General features: G+C 45.0%; 1 protein-coding gene across 17 annotated transcripts in view; it reads left to right on the forward strand.

Annotated features, from left to right (window-relative positions):
• The window catches only part of CAMK2G (calcium/calmodulin dependent protein kinase II gamma), a 123,363-nt gene extending 102,407 nt beyond the window's left edge, over window positions 1-20,956 (forward strand). For 2 of the 17 annotated variants that reach the window (XM_090145009.1, XM_090145016.1), the window contains exons 14-21: window positions 2,358-2,390; window positions 7,855-7,899; window positions 8,562-8,610; window positions 10,616-10,729; window positions 14,850-14,925; window positions 15,314-15,408; window positions 16,482-16,727; window positions 18,199-20,956. In XM_090145009.1, the coding sequence (XP_090001135.1) occupies window positions 2,358-2,390; window positions 7,855-7,899; window positions 8,562-8,610; window positions 10,616-10,729; window positions 14,850-14,925; window positions 15,314-15,408; window positions 16,482-16,714 (645 nt within the window). In that variant the 3' untranslated portion in view covers window positions 16,715-16,727; window positions 18,199-20,956. Of the gene's footprint in view, window positions 1-2,357; window positions 2,391-6,211; window positions 6,281-7,854; window positions 7,900-8,561; window positions 8,611-10,615; window positions 10,730-12,266; window positions 12,393-14,849; window positions 14,926-15,313; window positions 15,409-16,481; window positions 16,728-18,198 lie in introns of all 17 variants that reach the window. The other 15 variants (XM_090145008.1, XM_031603007.2, XM_090145010.1 and 12 more) reach the window with 10 other exon arrangements.
• Window positions 20,957-22,822: the final 1,866 nt, after the last annotated feature.

The raw sequence follows: 22,822 nt of genomic DNA on the forward strand, positions 1-22,822 counted from the left end.
AAATATATCCTTGTTAAGGGCGTAGAACTGAGTGGAATCTTTACTGGAATGACTGTACTTCCTTTAGCATCTTCTAGTATGCGTTGTGTTTTCTGTAGGTGCTCAGAAGATTTTATGCTTCTTTCTAGTATTGCAGCTATGCTGAAGAGGCAGTGATTCTTTGGGGTATGTTCTGTCATCTGCTGACTTGAGCTTATTGTTACCTAAAGAGAGATTCTTTAAATTTAATTGTAGAGAATCTGTTTCTTTTTTATGAAGTGACCACGGGAATTTAACACAAATAAAAAATACCTGGGTTTGAGAGGAAAATGTTACCCATAGCAATTTGGGAGAATGTTTTGCTACTTAGATTCAGGGAAATCTTTCAAGTGATCAGTGAAGTACTTAACTATAAGCTAGATCTCTTTCTTTAAATTTTTTTTTCTACTCTTACGATGTCTCTGTATTGCCTAAAAACACTTAGAGATGTAGCTGTCATGGAGAGAGACCTATTAGTAAGCAAGCTTCTGTTATATTATTTTCTTCCTAAGTTACAGTCACACTGCAAGAAGATAAGTAAGTTTTACTCATCTGGTCTTGGAAAGATGGCACAGCCTGCCCTTACAGAGGGAACTGTGAGACCGGTTTGCTGTTAGAAACTTTCATTTTTTTATTTTAACTTAACTATGTTTCGATACTTTAACACTTAATGTCAGTGCCTGGTGCTGGCGTTGTCCAGCCTGTCCTGAGTTGTAATAGCACTTGCATACTCTGGTCTCCTGACTCACCACCTAGTCGGAAATGATGTGCTTTCTGAGATATCACGTTAATAGACCAATGCTGATTTAAATTTAGGTTGTACTTTAATTAAATTCTGCTCTGCAGAGATTTCTGTTTCAAGCTGTGTCAGTGTTATTTTTGCCTTTAGTTCCAAAGAAGAGAAATAGGAGGGTGATTGTGTTCTGTATGGATTAGTTGATTCTCCCTCTATGAAGAACTTTTGGTTCTCTCAGCATTTTCCACTCCTTTTCTTGTTTCTGTAACTCACTGGAAATCTACTGAAACATCAAGTAAAGCTATCTTCCTACAGAAAAGTTTCCCTGCAGTGTCTCTGTCTGCTACAACTTATAGGATACATTAAAAATAACTCAAGTTTTGAAGCAGTTTCTCAGTTGGTGTGAATTTCATCTTTTCCCAGTCATGAATTCCCTGTTGTGACTGGAAACAAGGATTCCTCTGAATTTGTAGTAGTCTGAGCTTTGTATTCATGTGCTGGTGGTACATCCCATCTTAGCTCCAGCTTGAGGGAACACTTGTGGAGAAGTTAAAACGACTTAAAAGGAAATGGAATCAATCAGAAGGCTGTAAGGCAGATAATGAATGGCAAGCCCTATGTTTCCTCCATGAAGTGGAAGATCAATCAACAAATCATGGGCTTCAAAGCTTACATAGCACCGAAGGAGAGTAGCAGATGGAAAGTTTATGCAGAGTTGATGGGGGTGAGAAACTGTAATGCTGAGACCTGCCAGATATGGTGTGGACAGAGTGGAACACTGAGAGTGTCATGAAAGAGCAGAGAAATGCATGCTGATCTTGGTTTACTGGAAAGTGATGTTTGGTGTGAAGGAGTCGTTGAAGATGACTGAAGATGTCTTTTGAGCAAGAATAAATTCCTGGAAAGCTGGGTAGTGCTTGAGCACTGCTCACTGTTTGTTCTCCCAGTATCTGAGAGTGCAAGGTGTTCTGGCTGTTGAGTGCCTTTTTGCCTTTCTTGTTTTTCCTCTGAGCATGGGTGCATCTTGCCTCTCCAGTCAGCCCTAATTTCTTTGTAAGGGATCCTTTCTGCTGCTATGCACAAAAGTTTCCCCTTTTTCCTGAAGCCTTTGGGACACCTCTCCCACTGTGGTCTCCTTCCCACTCCCTCAGTCTAGTTGCAAACACACCCTTGGCTTCTTATATGATGTGAATGACTGGAGGTTTACTGCTCACTTCTTCAGTGTTGCTGGGCAAGCTGCACATTTTTCTGAAATGGGAAAGCGCATGGGAAAGACTCCCCTCGCATCCCATGTCTTGTACATATATATTCCTCCCTCTTCTCTCCTTTTATCAGTGTATGGGGCACCTATGCTTTGACTTCAGTGTTTGAGTGGATGGGAGTCTTCCACCCTGCCCTTTCCCCTGGTGTGTAGCAGTGCTCTTCAACTTCTGACTGCACCTTGCTGTGTGCCTGTGCCTTTCTGCTGCTGCTTATACCTGCCCTAGGGGAGCATTATTGGCAGGGGGGCCCTCGCTGGCACACTAATGTGTGAATAGTTTCTGTGCTTTTCTTCTCATCTCCTTTCTTCCCTTCTCTTTCCCTCTCTCAATGGTGTGTCCAGAAAAGGAAGTCGAGCTCCAGTGTGCATTTGATGGTGAGCACCTCCCGTAAGCTGCCTGCGATTCGTGCGTCCGCCATTCTCATGCCATGCACGCTCGGCTTGTGCTCATCACCCTACATAGCATGTCTGTGCAGGGGGGAGGTGGCGGGGAGTCATTGTGCACTGAAAGGTCCATGTCCTCACTAAAAGGGCTCTGTGATCGTCTGGCCCCCGGCCAGTCACACAGTTCCTATTTTGTGTGGAAAATCCGCTGCTGGAAATGCAGTTCGACCTTGCCTGCTGTCAGTGTCTGATTGGAGTGTGAAATAAAAAAGGCAGTTGTTCTCCTGGGCTCAGCAGGGCAGGTGTGTGCCTGGCCTGGACATGGGGCTTTGTCATTCTGTTGCAGAGGTGCCAAAAAGAAAAGCAGGTGCTTTGCCTGGTATTGGTGCAGTCATCCTTGTTGGGAGCCCTGCAGTGTAGAACAAACTGGGAGTCGCTCCAAATGTGGCAGAGATTGATGGAGCTCCACTGTACAGATGAAATGTGTGGGCACAGCACTGCCAGGTGGCTCAGAGCTGCTGGTCACTTCTTTTTTTTTTTTAGCATTCTTATTGGAAAGGTTTGTCAGAGCCTTTATAATCCAAAACTTCCTTTTGTTTTGATCTCGTTTATGTATCCCAGCATGACCAAATACCCAATAACTACCTCCCCTGTCTTATTCATTTTGTTTTTCATCCATCCAGATGTTTGACATCTATAGAATATGTTACAAAAGTAGTCAAATCTACTCTGAAGGAAGCAAAGAGAAAATTGGCCAGTGCCATATTGTAAGGGCTCATATACAGCCTGTTAGATAACGCCTGTGTCTGTACACTGAGGTATGAACAGTAACTGAAGTACAAAATTAGTGATGGCATTGTCTCCTTTAGACAGAAAAAGAACAGAAAATATTTCTTGCTACTGCAGATGGGAACAGGAACGCTGTAGTACTGAGAAGACAGAATGATTTCTACGTTGCTGTCTGGAAGATACTTCCCCTCTTCCTCCTTCAATGATAGCTTAAGACTCTGCAAACACAAAATGTAATCCCTAAGTACTGCTTGGCAAATCTGATGCTTGGATCGTGCTTTTTACCGGCCCTGCCTTTATGAATTACCAGGGCAGGAGTTCTTTGTGCTTTTCTAGCCTTGCCTATCTGCCCATTGCCAGCAGGACTTAAATTCCTTCTGTGTGTTGTTTTAAAGCAGCTGGGGATATATAAGCTTGTAAGTGTCAGCCGTAGAAAACATAGAAGCAGTGAGGGTGGCTAAATAACCAGAGACAGCCCATGTATCGGTACTTACATTCTTTAGTTTGCCAGAAGTGTGTGTCCCTAGCGATATGATCACTGGTCTGTTTTCTTTCTCTTGCACCCTGTGTTGTTTGTGCCTGTCTTGTCTGTCTCTTGTCTAGCTCAGGAAACATTGCCAAATGCTGTGCCAAAACTAATAATGTTACATGGATCTTCAGAAAGGCCTGGCACCTTTTTAGGTGAATTGGCCTCTTCTAATTTGAGCTGTGCTGCTGTGAATTACCAAGGATCACAGCCTGCCCAGTGACACTGGGAAAGAGGGGTAAAAGCTGGCTGTTTACCCTGGGCTTGGGGTCAGGCACACCAGACTTTTCCACTGAAGGGTAGTTGGCTAGAAAGCCAGAATACCCAAGTATGTGTGGAAAACTCAGTACATCTGATACCTCTTTCAGAGAAAGAACTATGAAGTGTGTTTAGCCTAAGTCTTTTACCTCTTATTCATTCTCTTGGGACTCTGTTGTGGTGTAGAATACTATGTGAATGGCAAATATGCTCCTCTTTTTCCATCACTGGACAGGGAGGAATATGATAGATGAACTGAGTGCTCAGTGCAGCTTGGAGGGCAGGCTGCATGTTCCGAGTGCGTGTGGATTTGTGCTTTGTAAGGTGACATCCCACACCTACGAAGCTGCTATTAACTTTTTTCTCTAGAACAGTGGATTTCTAGATGTTTTTTCTATTTGATCTCATGTATAAAGCATTTTTGTATGCCTTCTTTGATGCTAACTCTATCTTCTCATCCCAGTGAACTAGGAAAAATAAATTGTGCTTTGCTCGCTGCAAGAGGTTTGGAAGTTAGATCTCTGTGTTAGGATCACTGGTTTTGAAAACATACAGGAACCTCAGTGATGTGTGGATGAGTGGACCACCGTTGCCACTAAACAGATTGGGATTCATTTTTACAGGTCCATCTGCTCCTCTCTTATACTCATAGCAGCCTGTCATCTCTTGTGCCATCAGGCTGCAAATAACATGGAGGAAGTAAAGCTCTTGGAAGACCAAAGTCTTAGGACAATGTGAGGTTGTATAGAAAGAGGCAATAAATAATTTGAAGTGTTTCTCCTTTCTTAGTTTTGGGGAATGAGTATGTCACATGTTCTTTTTTTCCCCATTAACTTTTAAAGCACTCATTTCTGTCTCTCCCTCTCACTTATCACTCTTTCCACCTACCCCATCATCCTTTTCTTTGCCCTCTCTCCCTCTCCTAAAGGGATAGCTAAGCCAAAGTATGCTGTTTGTGAAGGAAAACTGAAGTATTAGTGGTCTGTATGAATTTTCAACCTCAAAGGCTCTTTCTCTGGTTGACTTAATTAAACTTTTGGCAGGTATTTTCCAACTGTGCATTCTTTGTGCTTGAGACTGGGTGATGATGCCCTGTTTTGCAGTGTGAGTTTGCATTCCTCAAGAATGGTGGAATAAAGAGCAACTGCAGTAAGGTCACTTTGCTGTTTGAGCTCAGCTCCAGTCACCCTCACTTGTTGACCAAGGAGTTTGAGTCAGGCTCTTGTAGTTATTTTGACATTGTTGCTGGTATCTGACAGTAAGAGTGCTATACACCTGGTGTAGGGATTATGCAGCTGTATAAACTGTGGACTTACATCCCCTAAAAATGACTGGATTTATGGGCCAGGAAGCATGTTGTAGTGGGCATGGGTTTTTCTTCCTTGAAGCAGAGTTTGTTCATTCCCAACTGCACTGACATACATTATAGTGGGACATTTCTTTGTAACAAGCCAGTGACTACCTCACTGTTGCGCTGTGTGAATGCAGGAAACAGAAACTCTATTCTTAACCACAGCTACGAGGAACAGAAGAGGGAAAAGATGAAAAAACTACTAGGTGCCATCCAGAGAACTTGCTGCTTGGGGAATTGCAAAGACTTTTCCTTGCAGGCATTCCCCTCACTTTTCCATATTTTGGCCCTATAAGTTTCTATAATTCAGGACACAGCAGGGACATAACGCACCATACCTCACCTTTTCTCTACCTTCTCTGGAGGGCTGACCATGTGTTTTCTTACATAAGTAGATTCTCTGGGAGATTCAGCATCATCACATATTTAGGACTGTTCCTGGGCACTTTGGTACTTCTCAGTCACAACTCCCATTTGTCCTTGTTTGAGGCAGCACCTTGGCAGTTGTGCCTCTGTCACTTTTGTAGTCTTTCTCTTGGGGACTTCTGTCATTTCCCATTCTTCTGCACCGAATATTTTTGTCAGTGCTCCTTCCAAGATTCCACCCCATCCCTTTAGGCTGCTGCCTTTTCCCCTTCCATTTTTCTTCCTTATAGCTCTAGCAGTCCATGCACATTTGGGGTTTGGTACTTCCCTTGCAACATCTGTTGCCTCTGAGGTAAGGATGATGTCCAGCAGTCTGGGCAGCACTCTTCCTTCCTCCCTCTTCTTGTGTGAGATGGTGGGGAGGAGGGGGGTGTAAGACACGGTTGGAGTTGAAGCAATGCTGTTTTTTTTCTTGCTGTCCTTGCCCAGCAGGAGAACTAAAAACATGTTTTTCTGTCTCAGCCACAGACCAACAACAAAACCAGTATAGTAAGCACTGCAAAAGAAACACCCCCAGTGCAGACGTCCATGGTATCTTCCCCAACCACTTTTTTTTTTTCCTGTTTGTTTTAATTTTGACTCTGTCCTCTCCCCTTCACTCCTTCCCCCCACCCTGAGTGCTGCTTGTGCTGCTTTTTCAGCTTGTGTTTTGGCTTTGTTCTGTGTCCCTGTGCTGCTGTGGGTACTGGTCACAGCCTCACAGGCTTTGGGGTGGGGGTGCTGAGCAGAGCTGTGGTGGGATGTGAGGATTGCAGCTTGCCTGGACTACCTCTTGTGCCATCCCTGTATAGTTCTGTGTCCTGTTCAGCTGGTCCTGCTGGCTTTGGGGAGGCTGGTTTGGAAGAAGAGTGGCCCAGCTCTATCCACTCTCCAACATCTAGAGAGTTGAGGGTGGACTTCAGGACACCACAGAAGAAAAGGGCAAAGGGTATTCAGGGGAGGCCTTAGACAGTCTGTTTAGCCTACTCAGTTGTGTGCTTGGTCCTCTGCAGCTAACTGGCTTGCTGGGCTAGCATTTTCTGTTTGACAGGCAGTGTATAGCAGGCTTCATAGGGTGCCCTTTGCCTAATGCAGTTAAGGTGCAGCACAGTGTGCTCTCCTCAGCACACTGGGAGATCAAGCAGCAGTGAAATGAGTGACAGAGTTGTGTGGGTTAATGTACATCACTGCGCCAACACAGTCCTGGTGTCCTTGCTGAGCCATCCTGCCAGAGAGATGGCAGCTGAAGGAAATGGTGCGGAATCCTGGAGCCTTGTCCTGGTAATGAAGGGATGAGCAGGAGCTAGTTAGCACCTATAGGTCTGTAGCTGCTCTTTGCTGTGTGTCACTGGAGAGTTGGATTTGGCAATTTTTTGGGGGTGGAATGGTGGGATTTGATGTTCTCATTGTTTGTTGTAGGGCAAAGGGTTCTTGGGACACTTCATAATTTTCTGCTCTTCCTTCACTGGCTCTGTTCATTATGGTTTTGATACTGAAGGAACCTTTCTAAATTATTTATTAATTATGATTATTGAAATTGGGTCCCACCTTAGAGACTTGTAGACAAACGAGCCTTTTTTTTTTCAGCCAAGTTCCCTTAGCAACTCCTGATGAAAGGCATCTACATGGTCTGGCTTACCCTTGTTTGATAAGGAAATTATGAATGTCCCTTTTTAAGGACAGGACACCCGGCATACTTTCCCAAAACCTAGGAGACAAAGGCCCCAGCCCAGTATTACCCTTTCCTACCTTCATTGACCTTCTGAATCATTATCCAGTGAAGACACTGCTGAGGAGTCATTACCTGATGAACAGCCACAGAGGGCTGGCTGTTGTGCTGCTGTCTGGCATTTGTGCCAGTCTTCTTCTCTGGAGGCAAACAGGGGTAATTGCAGGGAGTGCTGGGGGCTTTGTCTCCTTGTGACTGTAGCTTTTAGTACAGTGTCTCTCTTCTGAAAACCTTCTGTGCAGGAAGCGTGTGCGCGTGCACGCAAGCACGTGTGTGCTGTTTGGAATTTGTGGTTTGATTTTTATGTCAGTCACCTTTTCTCCACTTGCTGGGGAGTGAAAGCAAATGAGAGAATGCATTGGAGCTGGAGTTTAATGATTCTTCCATCCTTTCCTAGGAGCCTCAAACAACTGTTGTCCATAATGCTACAGATGGCATAAAGGTAAGGGATGGGAGTGTTGCCAGAGAAACTTCTCTCCGACATTCTCACCTTTGTGTGTCTGAGTTCAGTTTTTGCCTTTCTGGTGTTTGGTTTGTAGCATGGTCCTGCTGGCAGTAGACTGGCAGGGTTGTGTCATGTGGATGTAGATCTCTAGAAGAGCCTGAGTAGGGACAACAGTTCAAATATCATCATCTCTTTTCTACAGTGGTGTGTAACCACCACTTTTAGGTGGGTTGGATGAGAAGATAAGATACAGGTGCTCATGCATTTATTTATTCAGGAAGAGGAGATCTGTTCCTTTGAGAAAAGCTAAGGAAGGGCTCCTAAGCTCTTGTGGCTATTCTTCTTCCAAAAAGAAGCAACTCCCATTTGATCTCACTTGACAGAGTTTGGTTACTTCTGTTCTTATAAAAATTCTGCGTGGATGGCTTGAACTTGCTTCTACGTGTAGAAGTTTAGCAGTGATGCTATCAAGTTTTGCTTAATATTTGGCCTGCTTTCATCCAAATCTTCGCTGTGTCATCCTGGCTCTGCCACTTTTGCCTATGTGTTTATGCTTTCCCTACCTTCCTTTACCAAAAAAAAAGAAAAAAAATTAAAAATCAAATTATTTGCTAACTCCTGATTGCTGATGCCTGGTAATGCTCTGTTCTGCCGTGCAGGGTTCTACAGAGAGCTGTAACACCACAACTGAAGATGAGGATCTGAAAGGTAGGTGTTTTGCCTGTAACTTCCAATACAGTTAAGTGCAGGCAGGGGTTCCTGGAGATTTGATCATTGCACTGAACTATCGTCCCATATTTCTGTACGTGACTCAGTTCATAAATTCGCAATGACATTGCCATTCCTGTCACAGTGGGACAATATTCTGGGAAACCAGTTGACTTGGCCTCTGTGAGATACAAACCCTTTTTGTCCTGAAAAATTTGTTTTTGTCTCAGATTTGCTTGAAAATTTCATAATCTGTTCATCTCCAGTCCATTTCTAGGCATGGAAAATCTCTGCTAGTCTCTCGAGGTTTGGAATCTGTGCTTTTTATGATTCCCTGCAGGTAACAGGGAGTTGAAACCTCTCTGTTGCTCACTTGAGAAAGAAGCAGCCTCCCTTCTTGCCTCTTTCTGGGGATCTTTTTAGTGATGTGCACACACCTTTCTCTCCCCTGCCCCTCCTCTTTGGGTCTCTATTTTTGCTTCAAAGACAAAGATGATAGCCTGTTGCCTGAACTGAAGTGATTTCTCATATCCCTGATGGAGATACTGGTAGAGGGAGAGACTAAGAAGAGATTTCATGCCTTTCAGTGACCACATCATAAATATTCTGTGCTTGTAAAACTCTCTAGGTGAAGGAGCTCTGGGTCCCTTATCTGCTGGTGTTGTTCTAGCAGCTGTCCTTATCCTGACCTCTATAAAGAAGGAAGAGGGGAAAGTTTTCCAGAATGAGCAGGTTTAGGATGGGCAAATGCAGTTGGCAGGTATGGTATTAGTTTGCATTTTCAGGCAGAGGCATCCTTGTTCTCCCTGTAGTCAGTCAGACTACAGTATCCAGGGAAAAATGAATGCTGGCCCTGTGGTGTAGCAGCAATGTCACCTCAGTCAGCTGGGCTAATTCCTGCTGCTTTTCCTGCAGCTTGTCACAAGCTGCTATCTTCTCTTCTGAGGAGTCATAGGGAGCAGAAATGTGTGCTGGTGCCTGAATGAGCTATACAATACCAGTTGTTTCAAATGAGACCTGACTTCATAATAGCATAGTAGCATAATAGGCGTAGCAGCCTCTCACCTTTTTGCCGAAGGGTAGTCTGTGGTTTAAGAACCCAGCTTTGAGGGAAGAGAACTGGATGGTTTTTGTAGCATGGTGATGAAACTGGTTTCCCTAATCTCTGCTGCGTATCTGCCCAGAATAGATAATTGTCCAGAACCTCCTCTCCTTTGGAAGCTTGCGTTCAGGAGAGTTTTCATACTGGATCCATCTGAGCCAATGGGTGTCCTGCAAGACAGGAATATGAATGCTGTGAAGAGGGGGAGCCTAGGAAGGGGAGCAACGGCAGCTGGCCAGGACTAAATCTATGAAGAATTATATAGGACTGCATTGCTGCAAATCAAAACAGATTTGGCAGAGGTTAGAATATATTACGATCTTAATAGAAAGAAATATTTGAAAGGTAGTTGGGTGGGAACAAACTTGCACAGTAATGCTTTGTGCCATGGCCAGCTCTATCTATTTTAGTGCTTCACTTTATAGTAGTATTCCTTTTCCACTCCTGCCCCTCCTCGTTTTAAGTAAAGCAAGCACTCAAGCAAGATTAAATGCACCAAAAGCTTTGAGGTGTTGGAGCTCAGTGTTCTGCATAGCCATGACTCTGGAAACAGGGAAGAGCTCATGCAATTCTGCTTCTGACCTTTTATTTTCAATAGACACAGGTTATGCAGATCTATTCTGTGTTGTAGGAGACACTGTGCTACATCAGTGACAGTTGCCTCGAGGCTGTGTTGTTTTCACTGTGGTGGGGCTGAAGGGAGCAGCCCCCTGTGTCTATGTAAATTGCACAGCGGTTCCATGTTGTAAAGCTGTCTTCTTGGCTTTGCCCTTAAGGATACTCCTGCATGTTTTGTGCCAGCATTGTGGTTTCTTTAATGTTCTCCTATTTCCTTTCTCTTTTTTTATTTACTGAACTTGCGTGTTTTGTTTGTGTTTGTGTTTTAATTCCCTGCCATGCTAGCTCCCCCTCTCTCCACCGGGGACGGCAGCTCAGTGCTTGAAGGACGGAGGCACAGTGAGAGCAAAACACAGACTGAGTCCATGCAGTCCCAGCTTTCTCTCTGTTTCTCAGCCAGTAAGTCCAGGGGTGCAGTGCTCCACAGCATCTTTTTCTCACCCCTCCCTCCTACCTTTCCCGTTTCTCCTTCCCCAAGAATTTTCCTTTCCTCGACTTCCTTCCAGAATGTTGATATATTTTTTTTTCATTTGCAGTACTCTAGAATAAAAAGAAATCATCTCCCTTCCTGCAAAATACCCTCTTTCACACTCTGAAAACTTCCAAACCCTTCCCTACCCTTTTGAAAAGACAGAACCTCATCAATGGCCAATTCCATTCCCTTGTTTCCATCTAGGTGAGATGTAGACTTCTTGGGAGATACGCTGCCTCTCGGGGTCTCCTTGGGGGAATCCCTGCACATCTGGCTTTCCTGTTCTGTAGGTGGGCCAGCAGAGCAGTTCTGCTGCAGGGCAAACGAGTCTGAATTCAGTCTCACTTGGCATGAGCTTGGGAGCTCCCTGGGCAGGGGCGATGCTCAGGAAGAACAGTGTGAGGGAATAGCAGTTGTTGATGCCTGCATCAGTTGTGTTCTGGAAGAGATGAGGCTGCTGGAAGCAGCATTTCTGAACCCACCATCAGGTGCTCAGAATGAAAATCTGCTGACAATGTTGGCTCTGAGGGACGTCTCTCTCCACGGTGCTTTACATTGCACTGTGGTGCTCAGTTGCTGGTACCATGGTTGGTCAGTCAGCTGTGGTGCCTCCTGCCTGATCCCTCCTGAACTGACTGCCTCTCTGAGAGAAGCCCGTGGTTGAAAAGCTCTGCACACAGGGTGTGCACAAGCTGGTAGGTTGGAGAAGGATGCACGTGGTGTTCCCAGCCTCCCTCCTACAAACACACCTTACTTGTTTCCTGTTTAACTCTGTGGTGGGAGGTCTTTTGCTGTGAGTTAGGAACATCCAGGCTGTTTGGTTCTGCTCAGGTCAGTCTGGGGAGGGAGGACCAGGTGTGCTCTTCTGTCTCCTCCTGCCATCCTTCCATGGTTTCCTGCACACAGCACCCATGTCTCATGTGGTGCAGCAGTTAGAGCCTCTCTGTTGGTTATTTTTTAAGTAGCTGTAAGAATGTCACACTGCTGGTTTGTGAGGCACAGTGGGAAGGAAAGGTGTTTTGCCGAGCCGGAATGGAAGGGAAATGATCTGTTCTCGATTCCTTTTTGCTGTGAAGTGCTCCTTGCTGTTTCCTTATTACCTCACTCCTCCTGTCCGCAGGCCCTGCTGGGTGCCCTGGGGAGCACCATCTCCCTGCTCGCCCCCCTCCCCGAGTGAGATTTGCAGTGATGGGGTGCTCTGCTGCCTTTCCCTTTGCTTGCATCTCCTACTCACCCTCGTGCTGCCCTGTCTCACCCGGTGTTCCCGCTCTCCTCAGCCCGCAGCACCGCGGTGCCGCTGAGCCCCCGCTCTGCTCGAGGTGTCTCGGAGCCGAGCTGGCTGGGCTGCAGGAGTCTGCGTGCCCTCGGGCTGGGGCTGTGTGTGCGTTTGTACTTCTTTGTTGGTTTTGCTTTCTGGTTTACGTTTGTTTGTTTATTATTGTAATGCTTACGTTTGTTTTGCAGCTACACAGTCTTGTGAAGAGAAGCTTCTTGCCTGGGACAGCCCAGGGCAGACATTGGAGTTAGAGCGTGCTCGGTCGGAGCCCTTGCTAACTCCAGTAGTTCCCTTTGTACTTAACAGTGCACCGTGTAAGTTAGCAGCCGGGTAGCAGTAGTGGAGTAGTGCAACTAACGCTAGTCACCTTCGTTGTGAAGTATTCCTCCTCTCCCCCACCTCGGGGCCCCTCGGGGCAGGCGGCTGCTGGGAGCCGGCGAGAGGCACGGCCGCTCGCGGCGGGCGGGGAAGGGGCCGGGCCGGGCCGGGCGGCGGCAGGGCTCGCTCCGCTCACGGCCGCCCGTAGGCGGCGCTCCCGCCCGCCGCACCCGGGACTGTAGGGAGCGGCGGCGGCCGCAGGGGGGCGCCGCGGGGGCGGGCGGGCCGGGGCTCTCCCGCCGCCCCGAGGGGAGCCCGGCTGCGCGCTGCGCCGTCTGATGGGGCCTCGGCTCCCCGGGAGCTGCTGCGGCAGCTCCGGCCGGCTGCTGTGGCCGGTCCTCCTGTGAGGCTACCCAGCAGGGCAAGAGGCTGCCCCCGTCACTCTTTCTGCTCGTGTGTGCTTGACTGCTTCTGTGCCCTGCTGCCGTGTGAGTTAGGAGGCCCCAGGACTCGTTGCAAGCAGCAGGCGTGATTGCCTTCCTGGGGCACCATTCCTTGGAAAGCGTGGCTCACCCTCTGTGTGTCAGCTCCAGCTCAGGACATGTAGTGAAAGCAAGCCGATGAGCACAGTCTGATGGCATGGTCTGGCTGAAGGGTAGGGCCAATGCAGCTGCGTGGCAGCGTTTGGGAAGCGGGTGCCGATCTCTCTGGGATGAGGAGCACACAGGGGCTGTGGTCTGCAGGTTTTGTCCCACGTGGAACCTTTCCCATGGGCCCTGTCTTCAGGCACTGCGCACATCTGGGTGCTGCGTGTGGGAAGGGCTGCAATGCGCAGGCCTGCTTCATGGGGAAATGGTTCCAGATGAGAGGCTTTGTAAAAATGTTTTTTCCCAATAGACATAGCCCACTGTATCCTTTTAATCCATTCCTTCCGTGTCATTTTTTGTGTGCAAATGTATACAGTCCAAGTGGCAAAACTAGCTCTTTAGCATCGTGAACCAGCTGTCCCCTAACCAGGGTGTTTCTGTGTCTCACTCAATAGTATGGTCCTATTAGTGGATTTCCAGAGTGGATGCAGACACTTTTCGTAGCCAACGTGATTACCATCTTGATGCTCTTCCACTGCACTTCTCTCTCAGAGCTGGAGTGATAGGCACACGTGGGTAAAGTTTCAGGGTGGGGGGGATTCAGTCTAGCATCTAGTAACTAGAGTGAAATTCAGCTTCCTTGGCTTGGACATCCAAAGATGGCATCCAAAGTTGGACTCCAACACCATGCTCCTGCTGGTAGGCATCTGAGATACCTCAGGTGAGACTTCCAAAGGTGCTTGCTTCTTTAGGGGCCTGCAGGAGAGAAGCCAAGTGACTAGTTCCATGTCAGACACCTGCAATTTAGATTTCTAAAGGCATTCTACTTTTGATGATAGGAATTGTACATTATTTGAAAACAGCAAACAAAATGATAGCGCTTTTTTTTAGATGTTTCTACAGTGCGCAGAATATACTATCTCATGGGAAACTGTGGGGAAGTCTGAAGAGCTGTTGGATGTGCTTACAGTTATGGAACTCAAGTTCTGTTTTCGGCAGGGCCAAACCAAACTTTGTAGCGTTAAGGACTTGTGGTATGGGGGGAGGTGGAAAAACTTCAAAGGGAATTGAAGTTAGAGGAAGACCTCAGCTATAGGAGACCAAGAGAAGAGGGTGCAGAGGTGCTGACCAGAGAGAGCTTGAATCAACAGAAGGCAGCTAGCCAGCTGTCTTCACTTGCCCAGTATGCTGAGTTGGGTTAATGGCAGTGCATCCTTGCGCTGAAAAGGACTCTGCCATAGGGATCTGCCTGAGGAGCAGAATGCATATTAGTATACACCTAGGATCTGTTTGTCCAACCCATCCATCCTGCTGCAGTTGGCTTTCTAGTTTGTGGGAATCATCCCTACATGTCCCAGTTGCTTGTTTGCAGCATTCATAGTAGCTGAGGTATTGGTGATGGTGATGGGCAGGTTGCTGGGAGTCCTTTTCCAATTGGTCTGGTCTGCCTGGTGGCCATTTATGTATGGCAGCTATAGTGATGGGTTTCCACATCTTAAGCTGCCAGACAGATGGTTCACATTGGCAGGTTTACTAGTCAGAATTCCTGGAAGCACACAGAGCTGTCATTCAGGAGACACCTCTGGTTCAAATTCTTCTAGAAAGTCTTGTCTCGTGCACATTACATCTTTATTTCCTTTCTCCCTGCACTATGGGATCACCATTCCCCTATCATACCACTGCCCCTCTACTCTCATATGGATGGCTGTTGTTACTGCATATTTCCAGAATGCAGGGAGCAGTCTATGACCTATAAGATCTAGACTAATGGTGCTCTGCAAATAGCTTATAGGAAGCACCCACTAGCCTCATATTCCTATTTAAGTCTTATGTGTAGTTAAATTGCTCTTTCTTCCTTGTTCACAGTGCGTAAACAAGAAATTATTAAGATAACAGAGCAGCTGATAGAAGCCATCAACAATGGAGACTTTGATGCTTATACGTAAGTACATAGTGGTTTGTGCGTAAATGCTTTTCTGACAGGTGGTGTGCAAGTTATGTTTCGACCCCTGGATATGAGTAAGGAGTCACACAGGGACAGTAAAAAGTGTTGTATATTGTAGCCTTTATCATTTGTAGTTAGGATGTAGTAGAGTTGTCTGAGAGTAAAATACAAGTTTGTATACCAGAAACATAGATGCTTGCTTTGTGTGAAGTGCTGACTAGCACCAACCCTGTATTGCTGCAGTACCCCATCATCCAGGCACTTACTCTTCAGAGTAGTGAAACTGTGAGGTGCATGTGGGGTGCAGCTCACATACCATACTAATACTATACTGTGTAAATGGGCACAAATGGAGGCTCTAAGGCTGTGCTGCTTTTCTTTGCAGAAAAATCTGTGATCCTGGTTTGACCTCATTTGAACCTGAAGCACTGGGGAATCTGGTTGAAGGAATGGACTTCCATAAGTTTTACTTTGAGAACTGTGAGTGGGTAGATTTGGTAACACTATCAGCCTTCTCTTTAATTTTCCTTATTTCACTTTCTGGGGGAAAATTACTCTTGTTTATTCTGACCACCAGAACCAGCAAGCACTTGGTTGTGCATGGACTGTGATGCGTTTATAAGAGACAGCATGCTTTCCCTTAAAGCTTTTTCCAGCAACAATTTCTATGCTAACTCCCAAATCCTTTCACTGTAGGCATATCATTTGCCTGGTTCAAATTATTTATAAGCATGGACAACAGGAGCTTTAAAAGTTTGTGGCACCAGATTTTCTACTGATCTGAAATGGAAAAGAATGATCGTATTTTCAAAGAAAAAAAAAATCTGTACATTTGAGATAGATACACTGAATAGTCAAACATGAAAATAATTATGCACAAATTACTGATGTGTTAACTTGGAGTGTTCCCTAGTCTGTTTCTGATATCTAATACCTAATGAACCCCTGAAGTGGATACAAGGATCACTTTGTCAGCCAGGGGCAGTAAAAGTGGGTTTGCCTCCCTTTCTGGGTGTCTCCACAAGATGAGAACTGAAATGTAATTAGTTTTATTTTGAGAAGTGAATTAAGGTGTTCAGTATTTGAAATTTCAAGTGCTCCAAGTGTGCAGAGTCTTTGTCTCTTTCAGAAGCCTGTTCTAGAGTGAGTTTTACATTTTTCTGAGACCTGTTTGTATTTACTGCAGACCTAGCTTATAGATTTCCTGATCATTTACTCTCTTGCAACAATGTTCTGGTAATTAAAACATCATTTCCTGTAACTGAAGAAGCAGCAGCTTTGATATTGAGAGTAACAAGTATCCTTTACAGAAGTGAGAGCAAGGAAAATGGAGATTCTAGGCAATAGTAAGGGCTCAGTTCCAAAGGAAAAGGATTGGTGCTAGGAAAAAGAATTGGAAAGGCTTGGATTTTTGCCTGGAAAATGATGAGCAATTTTTGTTGTATCCCCAAACCGAGCTGGAGGTGAGTAGACCACAAAAGATGGTGGACGGGAGGGAAGCTGTTCCTCTCTCAGTGGTAAAATTAAGCTGATGATTTTGCATGTTCTGCCAGTACTGTCGAAGAACAGCAAGCCGATACACACCACCATCCTGAACCCCCACGTCCACGTCATCGGTGAAGATGCTGCTTGCATCGCATATATCCGCCTGACTCAGTACATTGACGGCCAAGGCCGGCCCCGCACCACGCAGTCTGAAGAGACGCGCGTCTGGCACCGCCGAGATGGCAAGTGGCTGAATGTCCACTACCACTGCTCTGGAGCCCCTGCAGCACCTCTCCAGTGAGGATCATACACAGGTATGGGCTGTCGGGGAGAGTATTGTGCACACACCAGAGGTGCTCTGTGTGGGAATTCATTGTCATACACCTTGACTATTCAGTGATATTTAGCTGACTAAGAGAACCATTTTCAGTCGTCTGTAGGCTAAAAACTTATACTGCTCTGTGAAAGCCTGTACTCAGGAGGGTTATCTGCCACTCTTAACAAACCAGAGTCATGTGCTAGACGGTTGCCCCTGAGCATAGCTACCATTGTACATGTAGTGCTTCCTCAGCTCTGTGCTCAGACCACAGTTAACGGTCCTGCTCTGCAGACCAGAGAGGAAGAGCATCACGTGGTGTGCACAGATTTTCTGTTTCCTAGCTATCAGGGATCTGCTTTCTATACTCCAGAAAGGACTCTTATTTGGTTGCTGTGGCACAGTGGTTTCTCTTATTCAGATGTACATAATCTTTCTGCCTCCTTTCACCGTATGCTGAAGTTTATATCACATTCATTTTAAAACACCTAAGTTTCCTAATCTTAGCAACTTTTTACTAATGATTTTCTATTTAAAAGCAAAGGGAAAACAAAAGCAAAAAAAACAAACAAACAAAACCTCCCATACTTGGTAAGGAAGCTTTTCTAAATGCGGTCATTTGATAATGAGCCACTCTAGTATAGTTTTGGCTTCTTGTTTACTGCCTAGAGCAACTTTTCTTACATGTTGTGAGGGATTGAACCCTACTGATGGCAGTGGAAAGAATGTGGACTATCATAAGCAAATTGCAGAGATCACAGATGGAATTTAGAAAGTAACAGCCAGTCCGAATGCACTACAAGCAGGGAAGCTTTCAAGAGAGCTGAATTTTCAGGAAGTCAGACAATTAGAAGACTAAAGCCTTTGGAATGAGAAAAAAATAACTTATTTACATCACTTTTCATCATAGAAATGTTGAGGAAGGCTTCTATCATAGATTTAGTCTACTGCACAGAATCAAAAAAGATGCAGAACAGATCAGGACATAAAAGACGTTACATTGTAGACATTAAGAAAATCCAAGGATGTAAGTATTGAAGACTTTAAAATTGTAATTACTGTAGTTCTTCTATTCAAGGCAAAAGCCAATTGGAAATGAGGCAGAAACTTTTTCTCAGGACCAGATTTTTTAATCAGTCCTTTGGCAAAATTTCTTCAACTTCTGTCACACATCACTATGAGATAGTAGACCCAGATCTGCTCCAGTCAAGCAATTCATTTTAGCAAGCAGCTATTTTATTAGCATACTGAGTCACCTGGAAAGGAAAATATGTTCCCTCTTGCCTTCATAGCTCTCCTGATGAGCCTGTCTGTTTTAGGAAGAGTTTCTCCCTGCACCAAGTAACTAGCCTACAGAAAAACTTGTTTTATGAATTGTGCACAGCTAACATTTGACTTTCTTTCCTTTCATCTTCTGTCCTGTTCTCCTCTCTCCTTTCTGGGTGGATGCTACCTCTTCATGACTGCAGCAACTTGCGGAGATACTCAGCTGGAGGGCAATATCTTCTTAGCAAGCAGCTCTGGAGTGCCTGAGTGACAGCAATGGTCATGTCTGTTTTGACATTAATAAATAAATAAATAAAAATTACAAACAGGCAGCAGCCAAATGCACGAAACCCTGCATGCATCTGATGCTCCAGGCGCTGCCTTTCTGTTGTTTTCCATGGATCCATCGTGTCTGTTTCTGCTGTACGAAGGTGTTTTTAAATCTTAAAAAACAAAAAAAAAAGACATGTTGTTTGTATAAAATAATTAAAAAACAGGAGTAATGCTAATTAAAAATGACAGATTATCCAACATGCCCCCTCCCCCCAGGGCTAAGAAAATGGCAGCAGCTGGAACATCTTTCTGAAATGAAGTGAGGGGGAAAGCAAAAGTGAAGGAGAGAGAGAGAGAGGGAGAGAAAAAAAGAAGGCGGCTTGAGCAGCGGATGGCTGAACTGTGTTCTACAAAGCCCAGTGGAAGTTAACATCGCCTTCAGGCTGAACTGTGACTTCAGTCAGTGAGCGGTGGCGTGGAGACCCCAGAGGAGCCAGAGTGAAGGCTGGGGCTCGTGAGCGAGGAGGCACTTCTCTTCGTATTGCCCAGCAGACTGACTTCAGCCTGAGTTTCTTACATTTCTGCACAGCAAGAACGCCGTGGAAAGCTGGTTGCTCGGCTGCTGGATCCCAAAACAGACTTTTTTTTTAAGAAACAAAACGGGATGTTGATTTAAAACTAATGGTGGATGTAGGGATTAAAGAAAATGGATTTAAGTGAATATAATTTAGATAGAAGCTTGCTCGTCAGAGATATAAGTCCTAGGAACAGCTACTACCTGGCTAGACGTGGAGACTTGAAGCCAGCTTATTTAATTTAACAACAACAAACAAAACAAAAAAAAAAAAAAAAAAGGAAAAAGGAAAAAAAACATGCATTGCATTAAGAGCAGAAGTTTCAGAGGAAAGAGGGTATATGTCTGGGATTTTCTATTTTTTTTCTTTCCTTTTTAGTAGCATAGTTGGGATCCACAGTGCTGCAGAACACGTGTTCCTTAGGAAGCAGACAAGAAACTTAGTGTTACGTTCTTCATGAAGACTTGCACATACACTCCTATATGAGGCATAAATAGCGTGTGTTTTTTATACTGAAATATATGCACCCATAGAATTAAAGGGGTTACCTGGCCTCCTGTTTGATTTGTTTGATCTCCGATGAAAATAGCAGTGGGAGCCAGCAGCCCCAGCCAGGTGCTTCTTCCCACCACTATAACCCATCTGATGTTTGTAAGTGTCATGTTTCCTAGTGTTTATTTGGATAATTTTTCTATTTTTTACAGTGATGTTGTAACTCAGAAAACTATCAGATCAGAACCTCAAACCGTAGCTGTAGGACTCTGGGCCACCACCTGGTGCTGCCTCTGGGTGTTAGAGGATACCTCATGAAGCAGAGGGGAAAGGGAATTAGCACATGTGATCTGATGTTTGTCCTTTGGGCCAAGTCATCTTCCTTTCTTTTCTTTGCTGGAAAGGGAGTCCGTTTCCTTTATTCATTGCATAGGGAATGTGGAATTGTTTTGTTGATCTTACCAAGAACTGATCCTAGCCCCAAGAAGTAAACTACCTTTCTGGTGGACCCTTTCAGTAACAGAGTTTGTCTTGACCAAGGGAAGGACAGGCTTATTCTTTATTTACAGAATCTGAGACGGGCTATTACCTGAATTTCTGTCTACCCCTCATCATTTTGTGGATCCTTGAAGGAAATTAACGTGATTGCATTGACAGCTTATGAAATGCGAGGCAACCTCTGCACAGACTACGGGACAGAAGAAAGTTAATTTGAAATTTTAATCCTCTTTAACAGAATGCAGAAAATAAAAGCTGTTGCACAAAGTGGGGCTGTCTCCCCCAGATTGCTGTCTGCTCCCTATTTCAGAGAGGTGCTATCCCACACCAGGATTGGATCGGCTAACCTGTTAGGCAGGAAAAGACCGTGCGCATCTCTCAGGTTTGTCTGAATAAATACTCTTCTCTTCCTCCCTCCACCACTCCAGGGAGGACTGTGGGGCTTGAACGCATGGGGGGCAAACACTATGTGTGTTAATATTTCAAAACATTTTAAAGACAGCACTAAGCCAATGAGTGAAGTGGAAAAAATGAAAAGCTTTGATATTTTATTCAGATTTTTTTTTTAAGTCACGAGAGCGCAAACAGGAGATTACAATTATGCCATTTAAAAGGATAAACACAAAACATTATGCATGCCTTCTTTAGGTCTGATCTTCCTTGTCTCTTTACCCGATGATTATTAATAAGAAAAGAAAACCCTCTGTATTAAGTATCTGCATCTTTCAGAGAAGATTTAAAAAGAAAAGAACTCTTGGGTTTTTTGGTTTTGCACAGTCTTGGAGACAAACTCTCTTTTGTTTTCTTTTTGTTTGTTTTGTTTCCTTTTAAGTTAATGAGAACCCTAGCTTGGTATGGCCATTATCAAACACAGCTGTACACCTTTAGCATTCTTAATGTTCTCTTATGGGGCTAATATAAGCATCTATATAATATATATTATAAATATCACATTTTAAACAGGAAATGGAAGGCATTTGATGCAGAATTTTTGCATGATATAGAAATAACTAAAGTTAGCTAGTGTTTGTTTGTTTGGTCTGAATGTTGGTAGAACCTTCATAGCTTTGTTACAATGAAACCTTGAACTGAAGATATTTAATAAAATAACATTTAAACAGTGCACAGTTTTTGAGTGTCACATTTTTTGTTTTAACCATGGGACTTCTGGAGTAAAAAATCATTTTAAAAAAGAGCTATTTTCCATGTCGGTAAATAATGTGATTAGAAACTATCATATTTAAAAAGAAAAAGGTAACTGATGCTGTAACTGAAAGGAAAAAGTGGTGGCATTATTTAAAACAAAGGGCCAGGAGAGTCTATGAAAATGAACTTCAGAATATTTCCCTGATGGACCAGGGAATAATAGGGAAGTGTTGCTTCTGACCCTGATAGCCTACCCTAACTTGGTCTGTGTTTTCCTCGCCATTATTTCAGCCTTTTTGTGAGAGAAATGTCTCACCTTTGGGTTTGCCTGATGTAGGTGTACTGATGCAATCTGCTCGGCAGCCCTAGCTCTGCTAGCTGCCCTATTTATTTCGTGTTCTAGACTGGGCACTCCTGTGGATGCCCAGACCTGGCCCCTGCAGAACCACCTGCTCCAGCAGTGCGAGGGGTTTGCAGAGCAGAAGTTGTTTGGATTTCAGCTGCTGGCTTTGCTCCTCTCAGACCTTCACTACGTTGGCCTTTTCCTTTTGCTTCCAGCCTCATGCTGCTCAGGCTGCTTGTGCAAGAGCAGCCAGGTGCCTTCTGCCTAGAGCTACCCTATCCCTGCTAGTGCCACGTACTGCCACAGCTGCTCCTTCCCACCTTGAGAGTACCAGGGCTGCACTGCCTGCTTGGGTGCAGGCTGCTCTGAGCCTCAGTGGCAGCTGCAGGCCTGGCCCTATAGATCATGCTGGTGAACCACTGTGGTGGGCAGGGGCTGCCTGGCCTGTCATAGGAAGGGAGCTTTGTGCCTTAAAACCCCTCCAAGTGCTGCAGGTGCACTGGTAAGTCAGTTGGTACTGCTTGAGGAGGTGATTGCTTTTCCTGCATGAAGAAACAGGAGGAAAATTGTCCTTAGTTTGAAGGGAGGTGAGACTTTTGCAGCCTGCTTAAGTGGGATGAGGCCATCTGCTCATGGCCAGCAGGTAAGCTCCTGCTGTTGCAGTTAATTTTATCTGGTGATCTCAGAAGAGGTGTTGCAGTACAGTTCAATATGCAGTAGGAAAAGATATCATACAGTTAGTGATAAATTTCCATGCTTTTTGTAGCTCTTTTAATGAGGACGAGCCATTTACACACTGCTACTGAAAGCTGCAGAACAGGCAGGCTGATTTTAGGTTCTGCTGGAGCCTGGGTTTGGTGATCCCTGTGGGTTCCTTTCAACTCAGGATTTCTGTGATTCTGTCAAGAATATTCACGTAGCATATACTGAGCTTTTCAGCATATTTATGAGACATAAGTATATTTATGATTATGCTGTTTAAGTTGCTCTGTATATGCCTTCACCTCTTGCAATTGATCTATTAGTTGTCTTGGATGAGGGCTCAAAAAATGTGCCAATTCGATAAGTTCTGTTCAGGAAGGGTTCTTGTGTTGCTTTCATTTGTTTTTCATTTGTCACAGAGGGGATTGGGAATGGCTCAGATCTGCAGCTTCACGCCTCTAGCATTAGAGCCTGAGGCTGCAAAGTTGTCACAAACTTGTTTTCCAGTATGCCATGCCTAGTTGGAGTCTACTCATCCTCTTGGATAGCATCTGCCATCTTCCTAGCTAAAAGAAGCATGTGAGCACAGTTTCCCCAGCTCCCCTTTCTCACAGACCTGTAATTAACACATGGAGTGACTGATTATGCTGTGAAAGACCAATGACCAATGGTAGCTTTTACTGAGAACCTTGCCATGTGCTGGTAACGGGGCTGACCCTTGTAGAAAGCCAGATCACTGACGAGCAGTGATGCAGAGCAGCTGGGTGGTATTGCTGCTACACTTCACAGGCTGCATTT

Source organism: Phasianus colchicus, chromosome 8 (assembly GCF_987193195.1).
Source record: "Phasianus colchicus chromosome 8, bPhaCol1.hap1.1, whole genome shotgun sequence".
Taxonomy (NCBI): domain Eukaryota; kingdom Metazoa; phylum Chordata; class Aves; order Galliformes; family Phasianidae; genus Phasianus; species Phasianus colchicus.